Raw genomic sequence first — 13,687 nt, forward strand, 5'->3', positions numbered from 1 at the left:
TTTCATTTATCTTAATAGTATAGTATAAAAAAATTTATTATCTAATAATATGATAACGATTAATAATTGATTATTCAAAAAGTCTTAAAAATTCCTGATTGAATCCTACAAATATACCAGGAATTTTAGTACCAGAAATATTTTATCGTATCTTTCTCTCTTAAGTAACGTTGTTTTATGCTTCGATTCGACAAGCTTCCTTCGATTAATCGGTGCATGCATCGTTTAATTTTTAACAAAAAAAAAAAAAAAAATCGCGATGAAACGTAATCAAGAGCGTGAGATCGGTTCGGTTCTTAAAACCTCGCGAACCTTGGAGATAAACTTGCTCGCATTTATATTTATCGGGACAGATAATTATCGTCGTTATCGTGTTTCTAGATTGCTCAAGCACGAAATCGTCTTCTTACAACCGCGATTTCAATGACCGTCGTTCGGCCAAGGTATTGTTATCAGTCTTATCTTTGTTGTTTAATTACGAAAAAGAAATGCGAATCTTAATAAAGAAAATCTTTATTGAAAAGATTGATGATGTTGCTTGGAATTTGTCATTTTTGCAGTTAGATATAAATGAAGTTTGATTGAAAAATAAATTTGGAAATTGAGGAGATTTTTTTTGGATAGAATAATTTTACAGATAAATTATTTTTAATTGTATGTTGTGTGGTGAGTATTATGTCAATCCTTTTTTTTTTATTTTGTAATATAGAACTTTCTATTTTCTCCTTCTGAAATATATTTCGTAATAAAATTGAGAGGAATATTTTTGAAATATTTTTATGATAGAAATGTATATCGTCTATTGATATATATTTCCATCATATAGAAATATATAATTTCATAATAAAAATTATTGTTTCATTGATCTGTTATTAAAGGAAGTAAAATAAATGAGATACTTTTGTAGAAAGTAAAATTATCTTATCTCGCACTTTCAAACTGTATCTCCTTAGGAAATTTTGTTTAAAAAGTAGACAGTTGTTTAAAAAGTAGTAGATATTAACATTCGATGCTTTAACATAAATATCGACTTAAGAAGTCCAAATCCAAATTGTTCTATCGAAATTTAATGATTGTTCCTTTGTTTTTAGATTTTTGTTACAATTTTTCCTTTATTGTCATTTGTAGTTATTTGAAAATACAGGAAAAATGTTATATGAAGTTTGTCTGTGAATCTTGTTGTCAAGTTATAGGCAAGTATTGAACGCAGTCTGAATATAGTTTCGAATTCTTCTTCGGGAATATAAAAAGTCAATCATTTTTAATTTATCTTTAAATTTCCTTATGAAAAATATTTAGATACCTTCATGAATCACACTCTATCACAATAAAAAACTTGAAATTAAATGTGTACACTAAATCAGCCAATATATTCAAGCAATGTCAATTATGCAAAAATATTTATCATAAATCCATTTACTAGCTATCAGTACATATCATGCATCGATTAATAAGTGTGCACATTTGTTCGTTCAGCATCGAAAAGAAACGAACGAATTTAATCACAGTGCCGGAAAAGAGAAACTAGGATACTCTGTAAAAAGTCAAGAAAAGAAAAAAAATGCTTTGAATTGGAGTTGCAGAAAATTTCGAATTTCCTGTTGAAACTGGAATATAGAACAGTACTGTTCAACGAATCGAAGGTCAGGAACGAGTCATCGCCAACCTGAACTTTGTCAGCGAAGGTAGCCAAGTGACGTCACATTGACCGACCTTATGTCATTACGTAGGAAACCGGTCTCCGCTTTTCCTCCTTTATACATCGAGTTCCTTCGAGGATACCTCGAATAGATAAAATTATTTATGACATTCCTTCGGTTCTAGTTGGCGTAGTTTCTATCTGACTTCATGCGTGGTTCGTGGCGTTGTTGCATATGTGAAATTGTGCAATTGTTAATTGGAGACAATGAGGAAGAATTCGTTGAATTCATTGAATGGATATGATTGGAATAATTTTGTTTGGATAAGAATTTGTTGATAGTGAGAATATTGTTATTTGGATATTTGTGATATTAAGTATCGATAAGATAAAACGAAATAATGATAATTAATAGTGGTAGTGACATGAAAAAGTGTGATAGTCAATAATAATTTTATAAGAGTTGTTGAATTTTGAAATTAATCGTAGAAGTAATGACAGTTAAATAGATATCTCGAATAGAATTGAATAGACAGTGTGTCAAAGAATTTTTCTACTGATTATAGCGATAAGATAAAATTAACTTTGGCGAGTGTTGGTAAAAAGTACAAAGTATTAAAATAAAATAATTGAAATTAATTAAAATAAAAGATCACCGATGCATCAAGTGAAAGAAAATTCTAATAGTAACGAAAAATATTGAAACGAATTTTATTAATTTTATTAATTTAAAATTCAAATTCGTTTGAAACGTAATTCGTCATCAAACATCAAACAAAACGTCGAAGAATATTCGCGTTCGAACGAAAATGGAATAAAATTGTAGAAAGAATAGAAAAAAAAAGAAAAAAAAAACAACAAAGAAAATTTGCTAAATGCAATATTCTAATAAACTAGGAAAATTGTTTCGTAGAAGCAAGTCGTGCTCGAGATATGAACCTGGTCTCGATCGTAATCTGTATATCAGTATCGTAGAGATAAAACGTTTCCTCCAGAATGTTATTCGCGTTTGTCAAAAGAAAACGTGTATACGACCATTACTCATTCACGCGTGACACACACGTATCGTGATAGATTTCGCGCGAATCAATTTTCCCGATTCGATTAATCGTTTCCATCCATGTACTTTCCCCCGATCTCCAACAGCTGGAACTTGTTGCGTTCCCTCGAAACGTGTCATTTTCCACGAACAAAATCCGTGAAAATGCTTCCGACCGCATGATATCAACGATTGTGTAACGTGATGATTTTACTCATCACTGCCCATTGTCATTCGTTTCCATTCGAATTTTTACGATACTTTACTATGAATCGTAGTGAATTGTACGGCAATAATAATAGAGAATTGTCTGTATTTCCGAATGATTATTAATATTCATCATGAATTTTCGCGAGTACAAATGAGAGAATATTTTAGGATACTTTGTATATTTCGAACGAATAATAATGCATACTTCTAGCTCTTTTGATACGTTCAAACGTACACCATATGCTATCTTTATAGGTGAGCAAACAATCCACTAATTGTTTTAGAGATACTAGATACGAAAGATTTTATTAGAACTTCATCACAGGGCCAAATTGATATAGACCCTCTTTATCACTCTTGTGAATAGTAGTATGATGTTACATATTCACGCGTCAACACCTACCATCGTAGTTTATTAAACTAGTCAACAATTACAATTATTATTTCCCAGATCATACATCTATTCTCAATCATAACTCTTTCCTCTCTTACAAAACTCTACATCATAAGCTTCAACTCTAAAATTCTAATCGTTCTCTTAAAAAGCGAAAGACAAAGAGAGAGAAAAAAACGAAAATTGCTTACCATTGCCGCGGTCTGCGATATGCTCGCCTTCTCCTCCTCCTCGGCCCGCGAAACGACGAACAGAGTCGCCAACAGGGCACAACTTCCGGCACATCTTTTCCAGCTTAAAGTACCATTCCACCTGGCCATCGTTCCGTCGATCAATTATTCCAAGTAAACCCAAAACAAGTGCAACTACGTCGCCTATCGGACGATCACCGATAGATCAAATCTATCCTCACAAAGACTCTCGGCCCTCAGAACGTCCCTTCACCCCTGCGACACTGACTGCACACACGTGTTCCGCGTCTGATCGCAGAATAACGTGACTCGAGTAAAATCCACGTGATTCTCTCGATCCTTGGAAACGATTCGACCACTCTCTCTCCCCCAACTTCCGGGCGAGAAGTTTCCGCGCGGGAAAAGGATCGAGATCGGCCTGCTCCCAAGCCTCGTTCCAACTCCCGCCTCGCAGCGGCTCGCCAGGTAGACAGGGTCAGTGTGAAACGTCGTTGCCACGACACTATCGATTTCGCGTGTTCCCCACGACCTGCTAGCCACCTCTTTCTCCACCAAAGAACCCCTCGGTAACGGTCCTCGTAGCAGCAGTAGCGGACACGCAGAGGCACGCACAGCTCTTCGAGAACCGAACGTCTCCTCTTCCTCGATCCTCCTCCTCCTCCTCCTCCTCCTCGAAATTTATCCAAAGACTCGAGAGATTATTGCCACGATTCTTCGACGGTGAAGAGGCGATCGAGACGAAGGATTTCGCGCTGAGCAGGAGAGACGAAGAGAGAGAGAGAGAGAGAGAGAGTGAGAGAAAGAGAGAGAGAAAAAAAAAGTGAAGAGAGGAACACGGAGAGGAAAGGACGCGGCCGTACGGGGAACTGGTACCGGAGTCTACCGCCACTCTGAATTACAATCAGTCTGCCACTGACTTTTATTGAGGCCTCCCACCACGCGGCTGCTGACTACCACCATCACCGGCCGAGCATAGAATGCAAGCACACGTCTGCTCGGTTTCACGATGGATCGTTTTATCTTTCTCCCCTTCGTTTCTCTCCCGAGTTATTTTTTTTTTCTTTTTCTTTTTTTGATATTCGCTGGACACGGTACGCGTTGGACGAAGGGATAGATAAAGGGATAGGGTTAGATTGGGGTGATAGGTGTTTTTTTTCTTTATCGGATGAGTACATTGTCGAGGAGTCGGTGGGATGAGGAGCGTAGATAGGGAAGGGAAGTGGAAGATGTTGTGACATCGTTGGGGAGATGCGTGTAATGGGTAAGCGTGATCCGACTGCGGTGTTCGTAGGAATAGAGGAGTGGCTAGGAAATATCCTTGCGATTGGGAATCGTGGCGATGACGAGTTTGCGTTGGGTCAGGGATTCGACGCGATGCGATCTTTGGATGCGTGCAAGCGTGATTTCGAAGGGAAGGGTATTATTGGTTTTTTCTTTTTTTTTTTTTGCTTTTCAGTTTTTTAGTGAAGCGTCTATTGGTTTGTGGTGTGGGAGTTGATTGTGATTCGATTAACGATCGGGTAGTAGAATTGTTGTGTTTCGAAATTTGAAATTTGATGTACATTTTCTTTTCATTCGTGAATTTTTGCTTGATGATTAGAAATAACAGCTTATTTTTTGTTTTATCTTATCTTATATAGGTTTCGATATAGGTTTGATCTATCTTTGAAATTTGAAATTAGTTTATTAGTGTTTTGTTCCGAATAGAAATTTAAACAGAATTATAATTTAATTATTGTATTAGAAATTGACAACTAGTTTGGAACGAATCAATATTCGTAGCGGATAAATTATTGGACGAAGCAGTAATTAAAATATCGTTTATTATTCGTAGACGTGAAGATTCGTAGAGACATTTTGAAAGTCAGCCAGGTGGTTCCATTCCTTTGACCGGAAATGCTTTTAAAATGAAAAAAGTATACGCGGAACTGTCTGATTCATTGGCGATTGTCAAAAAAGAGAATCGTCATCTTGTGTATAATAAATCTTGTGGACGAATAATTTCATCGATAATTTAAATGTGATTATTAAGAAAATTTTAATTTCTGAAAGGAATAATCAAAATTTTATTGGAATAAAAAAATACGCCGATCGTTTAAAACACTTTTGTCTTTGTGCGAGTTTATCACGATTTTTATCTTGATCGGTCGCAGAATACGATATGCATTTCCGTATTCCATAATAGCGCAAGGCACACCATTGTCCCTTTTCTTTTGTTAAGAAAGAAAAACGATTTTCCATTTGCAATCGTGTCGGTCGCTGGATTTTCTTCTTTCTTTTTCGCATAATTGCAATAATACCGTGACACAATCATTAATTTTTTAATAAGCTTAAAATTTCTCTTACCAGAATTTCTATTTTGTTTCAAGTTTTCTTCTTTTATAATTTCCCAATTATCTCATTGATTTTCACAAATGTGATCTAAATGAAATATTCAAAAGCTTATTGCTGCACGCTTCATCGATTTAAAGAATATTATTACAATCCTGTACAAATTTTCCTTAAAAAATTCCTTAAAAAATTGTTTCTTCCGCTAGCAATGGTACAAATTGTGCATTACGCACACGGTGCTCATGAATAAATGATTCGACGATGCCGAGTTATCCGAAAAACTGTTTCTGAAAATAATTTTCGAGGCAAACAATATGATTTAAGGTAAGCCTCACTTGCAATAAACTTGATTTCTTTTCCATTCTAGTTTCGTATAAATAAAATAAAGTTTCCTGAATTTTGCCTCTTTTCTCGTTCCCCCCTCTTTCATTCTGCTTTCACGTTTCTTCCAATGGATCGAAATCGAGGTGATATAATTTATGCAAACCTTGTGAAACGTGGAGTTGTTGTAATACCAATTGAATGGACACGATGCACAGTGGTTTTGTCGCGTAATATTCACGCAAAACAGTGATCTCCTGGTGAGCACACTTTCGAAAACCTGTTTTTTAAACAACACTATCTCCTTTGCTTGGTTTCGTTACCGATGCCTATGCTTTTTCCTCGATAAAGAGATCTATTTGTAACGAAACGTTTGTTTGAAAAATTCTTTTTCAAATTAGAAGAATGCAGTACATCAATTAACTTTAGCCTGATAGGATAGAAAATTGTAAAAATATCAGAAAAGATGGTAGGAAATACAAAATTAAATTAAATGATCGATCAAATTATCATTCAAAACATAATATCTTCTTTTATTTTTTACTTGTCAGAATCGTGTGAATTTTTGTTCATGTATAATTCGATCACTCTTGATTATCCTTGAATCCTTCCTGACAAATCATTTTTGAGCTTTTACACTCATCGCACAATGGAAGAAAGAAAACATTGATCCTTCGATCAATCGTTTAAAAACCTTGTACTTCGAAGACTGCATTATAATCATCCAAGATTGGAACAAAGAGCAATCGAATTTCATTATACGAAGATCAGAACAATGGGTGTGGACGAATTTCATTGGTATAAGTCCGATCGAGGAAATTGTACAGGCGAATCTGTGAATCATCCAGCTTTTCGAGCCTTTTTTCCATTCTCGAAAATTTCTTCTTAGAGTCCATACTCGAAGACTGCTCCATCCTCGATCGGGTTTGTCGAACGAATTTCGAATGCAAATCGATTTCAGCGAGTAATCGCCTTACAAATTCGATTTAATTCGAATGTTTCGAATGATTCGTAATAATAATGCACGGATCCTTCAAAATGTATAAATTAATAGAAAATTGATGATTAGAAGCACTTGATTACATATTAATTCTAATTCTAAAGAAGAGAGTTTAAGTTGAAAGAGACGTAAGGAATAGAGATGAATTATATATAAACACATAGATATCTATGTGGAAAGATAGATAATTGATAAAAGTTGTTAAGTGAGATTTTGTTAAAAATGATGAGGCTTAAAGGCTTAAATAAACGACGAGTCAAGAAGAATACGAGAATAGTGATTAATTTTTGCAAAATTAATGTAATAAATTTAAATTATATTTAAACGATTCATAGCAATAACATATGGGATCGTTCAAAATGTATGTAAATTGACGATAAGAAGTAACTTCTCGTGAAATATAAATTAAAATTTTTTTTTTTTTAATAAGAAACTTATTAATTATAATTTCGTTGAAGGTGATAATAGAAATAATTAATATTCACAAGTACGTGATTTAAATAGTTACAATAACTATCGATCGATTGTGTGCAAATTAATCGAAGGAAATTTATTCTGTTAGCTACTTTGTTTTACTCATTCTTAGAATGATTCATTTCTAGAACATTATGATAATTATCAATCTTTTTTCTAATCTTTGGTTAGATAAAGTTTATATTAAGAATTATCGTTGGTAAAAATTTTCTAAATATTTCGTATTTGGAAATATAGATTCAAGAATTTCTGTGTGTAAATATTATATATTTAATTACGCGTGATAAAATTGCGAATTATTGTCGATTGATTAGCCGGTAAATCGTTGTTATTAGCACGAAATTGATTAATACATACATTTTTCGCTTATCAGTGTGTTTGCAACACGTCTTTTTTCTTCATAGAGATTATTTCATGGAACAATTTGTTATATATTAAAAAGTATTCGATTCTTCTTTTTTTCTAGAAACTCGAAGAAATGTTTTAAAAGAAAATAAGATAAATCTTATTACACAAATTATCAGGTTTCTTTTCAATTGAAAAATTTTAATGAAGCAAAACAAAGTAAATAATAAAATCGCGGAAATATATTGAATTATTAGAGAATAAGTTAGAGAATACTTTTTTTTTTTGATGTAAAATAATGTAAAATTTTAAGATTTATTTTTCTTAGTTGTAATAAACTTGGACTCATTTTTAAATCGAAAACTATATTCCATAAGAAATTTAATACTTTCTAAATTTCCAAATCGATTCAACTTTCAAACAACACTCAAGATAACGCATTGAAATTACTTCAACAAAACGAAAACTATAATCTATCGAAATATCACATTAAAATCATACATTATACATTAACAAAATAATTATATTCTATTCTTAGAAATCGATTTATCCGTTAATTCGCTTCTCTCTTGAAGTACCTCGATTCGGCTGCATTTAAATAAGCTTAGGGCCGAATTAATGCAAATGCATTCGACGATGCTATCGTCGGGTCAACTGTAGGGTCAGGAAAAAAAAGAGGCGCACGTCTTTACCCCTTTCGGTCGAAATAAAACGTCGAACAGGCCACTACATTCCTCTTCTCTCTCTCTCTCTTTCTCTCTCTCTCCAATCAGCTCTCCCTCTCCTATTTTCATTCAAAATAGCTCCCTTCTTTCGTTTTCGTCGATTCACATTTGGCTCACGTCCAACTCGGATGGAAAGACTTTCATTCATCGTCAGTGGAGCTACTCGATCCCGACCTGGTTTTCCGTTTCGAAAAATCGGATACATGGAAGTGGGTTCTCAGAAAATTTGGAACGGAACGATAGAGCATGAATCGGATATAATAATCGTTTCGATACAATTTCAATAACCTCCACGTGTTTCCACGCGCATACATCGTGTTTTGTTTACGTTCTCGACACGTGAAAGAGTTTAAGAGAAATATCTCGAGCAACGAAATTGTAAGAATTTCAAATGGTGTTACGATTCCGCGAACTTTATTATTTACATTGTATGCGATGATGGAGGAAGGGAAATTTTCAGAACGAGATTATGATGGAACGAATAATATGAAAAGTAAATGTGGATAAAAGCAATATTGCGATAATTGAATTTAATGAATTTTTTATTTTATTTTTTGACATATCGTGAATGAATGGATAAATTGATTCATTTGTTTTGTTAAAGAATTGGTTCCTTTCAAAATCATCTTAACACTGTGCCATTCATTTTATCAAAATCTTTAAACACATTAGTGTATGTTAGCACGTACAGGAAAAATATTAAATCAAATCGAGATAAATTTATTCAAATTAAAAATCATCCAAGGGATAAAAATTGATTAATAAAAGAACGTTGATTTATTGAAGGTTCATAGACGTATTTAAAATTCATTTTATGATTTAGGTTTGGATAATAAGATTCTTTGTTTCGTTCTTTGATTCACAATGTACCGAGAAATCGATCTGCTTCCAAAGAAACGATCAATTTCTCGAAGGAATTTATTATGGGGATTTTATCACGTTGCCGATGCACCAACACGTGTCGAGGCGTTTCTCATTTGCGATTTGTGGCATTTCTCAGCCAGTCAGATAGATTTTGAATACGTTTCTCGTGAAATCACCTTATTATTTCCATCATTCTTTATTTGTTCTCTTCGCGTCGATGAATGTTCGAAGAAGTCACGCGTGGATAAGATAAAATGAAAATAATTACAAATTTATGGTTCGTTTGCGATAAATCGGTTATGATTGCGAGATTCTAAAAAATATTTGACTGTCGTGTGCAGAGCAATTTTGCAATTTATTATTAAGGGCGGATCATCATAAGGGTGGTACGAATTTTCTATTTTTTAAAATATTATATCAATCTTTCGAATTTCTCTTTATAAAGAATAATATATAGATATTGTTCTTCTTAAAATAATTTTTCTTTTCTTTTTTAATTTATTTATTTCAACAATAAATTTTAATTTTGTGAATTGATTCGAAAAACGTGTTATTAAATTTTATTTCAATTTTATATTATTCTCTATAATATTATACAATTATCTTTTACAATTCTAAAATCTAATTCCAAACACATTCCAAGATTAAAAAAACAAGAATCAAATTCGTCTTTACAAATTCAATTATTTTATTTCTCTATCTAATTTAATAGTTTCAGATTAAAGTGGCTGTATCTATGGTCACGGATGCTTTATCCATTATTTATATTACAATTTTAAATGATATTCCCTTCCATATATTCTAATTTCATTCTTCATATATCAAACAAATTAAAAATTAGAAAAGGAAGAAGAGGAAAAAATCCTCGTTCACCTTTATCAATTCGCCCTTAAAATTCTTCTCCCCGCTTGATTTAATAATCTCAGCGGACAGTGACACTACATCCACAGACACTTTATCTACTTTAGACGGTCGAAGAACCTGGCACGAGTTAGAAAAGATTTATCCCCCATCGGGTCACCCGCCTCCCAGGACAACATTCCTCGAAAGGAGGAGCATTCGTTATAAAGTGACGTTATACGAACCGATTCCTTTGTCGATACGGAGAATTTTGCAAGGAAAAAGAACAATCCGATCGTGCTGCGATCCACGAAACACATCACCTGGCCGCGCCTAACAAACCATCTGGTCAATCCTCTTTCCATTTCGTTGCCACCCTTCTAATTCTAATATCGATCCTGTCGACTCATTCCTCCTTCTCGAGTTCATCGTTCCTCTTTTCTCTCGTGACAACGACTCGAAAAAGTGACGGAGAATGTCTTTTGTACGATGAAAAATGGTGCAAGTGATTTCATTAGGATGGAATAGAGTAAATGAAATGTATTCTCAACTTGTGGATCTTATAAAATCTTAATTTAGTGACACGTTTGAAAGTGTTGAATAATGATTAATGTTACTTTCCAAAGGAATTAAAGAAAAAGAAAATATTTATTTGTAGTTGCTTTAGAATATTATTTTTTTTTATATTTATTGTATTTATATTGTTGCGACATATAAATAAACTCTGATCATAACTTTGCTTATTATCACATTATATTCCAAAATTATATTCGATAATAATAGATTTTTAATTATTTTCAATGTTTCTTTCTCGTGTTACTTTCATCCTTACTTTCTCTCTTATGTCTTACATTTTGTATATTCTGGAAGTCAAATAATCCGATTCATTGTATTCACTGATTATGAGAAACGTCTGCGATCTGTCTGTCTAGCTATAATGAATCAACATCCTCCTTTGACAGAAGTTTCATATAATTATCCGGTTTCGCAGCAGCAATGTATCGGTCAGTTCATCATCTTTGTGATTATGTTGCTTTTATGAATCATTGAGCAACTACAATTGTGGGTTTTTAATAATTTTTTTTTATTACAATGCATATTTATCTTTTCCGAAGAAATTATTGTCTCATACCTTTTTTTTTATTGTATCTCGTTTATTTATCGATTATCGGATAAATAATAAATAATCTTCACACGTTCTAAATGCCTTAACAATTAAGAAGAAATAGTGGAAGATTAATATTTGATTAATTTTTTGTTTAATAAATTTTCTTCAAAGTTTATTTTAATCGATAATTAGTATATTAATTTCCGCATTAATTCATCTACTTATATGGTGACTAATATGAACGTAGTCATTGACGATGATAAAAATGATAACACCAGTTTATTACCAGTTTTATTAGGAAACATGAAAAAAGCAAATATTGCAAAAATCTATTACTCATATTATATCTCAGCAATTAGAATAATAATAATAAAAAAAAGTCATTAATTTAAATTGCCGATAAAACAATCATACCACTCAGCATCCTTCCAACTTACATATTTCTTCGTTTATTCAATCATATTATCGCTTCTTCGTCATTAGATATTTTCATTAATCACGATTCACGAAAAATCTCGCACTCTTCCGAGAAGACCCACAACTCGAGGAATCTATTCTAACTAATTCCTGCAATAAATTTCGTCCAATCGAGTAGTCTATGAATATCGTTACAAATTGATCTTCGTGCACAATCGAATTTCATACTTTACTTGTTGCACGGTGAAAAAAAAAAAAAGAACGAGGGGAGCAATGGATGAATAGCTGATTCATCCATCAACGATTGTGGCATCGATTCTTCCGGTTTCGCGAGCGACTCACGAAAGGAAGTTCACATGCCTTCGATTTCCTTTCGACAAAATTCAAAACACGTGCTGTCTCATTTGTTTCATAGAGGTTACAATTTTTCTTCAAAAGAGGAAAATTTTTTTGGGTTGAAAGAAATAGGGAGAAATAGGGAGAAAAAGTTATGGTAAGAATTACGTTCTTACAGTCGGAAAAGAGTAGAATAAAGAAGAATGGGAAGAAATTTTTAAATTTAATATTAGAAAAATTGAAATTTGATTTTCATATTTTTGTATTTTTGAATATTGAGCATCTTTTATTCTTCTAATTTTTGTGTTTTTATGATTAATTTTTTCCCCCCTTAATCTTTTTCTTTTTATATCTTATCTAATCTTTTTTTTTTCGCTTTATTCATCAGCTTATTATACATATCTATAAAAATAGTAATATTTTTTAAATAGAAATTCTTTGATACAATAAAAATTGTAAAGAAAATAATGTTGAAGATTGACAAAAAAATAGTATGAAATAGAAATATATTTCTATATAAATAACTGTTGTTTAGCTTCATACCATTAAATACGATGAAATATCAATCGATAATTATTATATTATAAAACCATAAATATCTTTCGAAATCAAATCTCATTGTTGCAATTCCAAGTTCACATTTCCAAGTAAAAATAATTTATTTCAAGAGAAATACATAATATTGAGCATCTTCTATTCTTTTATGTTTTTATGATTAATTTCTTTTAATATCTTATCTAATCTTTTTTTTTTTTGTTGAATTCCATTGGCATATAAGAGAAATACACGCATGATCAAGAGCTTTCTCGTAACGAGAAATCTAGTTTAGAGCCTCGATTGCAGGAAATTCGTTACAATTAAATAATTGGTTTGTAACAGACAATCCATTTTACTCTATGGAAATTCCACCAGTCAATCATGTCAATTTGTTTTCATTCCTCTTCTTGGATCTCGTATAACTCGATGGAAGATTTCCATCGAATCGTCTCTTTAAAGTGACAAGGGAAAATCAATTAGCTCGTTTCGACGTTGGATAATTTCCACGTTTTTCTTCCGCGTTACGATTAAAAAATGGAGTTGTTGCCTCCACAGTTACGTACACGTAATCCTTTTGTGATATCGATTAAATCATTACACGAGTTACGTGAATTTAGTTCTCAATCTGTGGTATTGTTTGGTTGAAAGATGAGGAGGAACGATATGAATTGTTTGTCTTATTTGTTTCGTTGATTCGAATCTGCTTCCAAGTACTTGAAACTCTTGGAAACTTTTGGAAGAATAAAGAATTAGAAATAATTGTGATATATCATATATAACTTAAGATTCAGAAATATGTTCGAAAGAAAGGATTTTGAAAGCTTACGATATTTGATTGAGAGGATTGAAAAATGATTCGATGTGAAATAGGACGTAACATTTGAACGACTTGACGATAGATCAAAAAGATTTTCAT

General features: G+C 32.5%; 1 protein-coding gene across 5 annotated transcripts in view; it reads right to left on the reverse strand.

The window, feature by feature from the left end:
- LOC100869155 (matrix metalloproteinase-14-like) overlaps positions 1–4,365 on the reverse strand; it is a 42,259-nt gene extending 37,894 nt beyond the window's left edge. For all 5 annotated transcript variants that reach the window (XM_086915158.1, XM_086915147.1, XM_086915155.1 and 2 more), the window contains exon 1: positions 3,474–4,365. In XM_086915158.1, coding sequence (XP_086771284.1) covers positions 3,474–3,602 — 129 coding nt within the window. In that variant the 5' untranslated portion in view covers positions 3,603–4,365. The remainder of the gene's footprint in view (positions 1–3,473) is intronic.
- Between the last annotated feature and the right edge of the window lie 9,322 nt (positions 4,366–13,687).

Source organism: Apis florea, unplaced genomic scaffold, assembly GCF_048593485.1.
Source record: "Apis florea isolate Af1SG1 unplaced genomic scaffold, ASM4859348v1 contig_19_pilon, whole genome shotgun sequence".
Classification (NCBI taxonomy): Eukaryota; Metazoa; Arthropoda; class Insecta; order Hymenoptera; family Apidae; genus Apis; species Apis florea.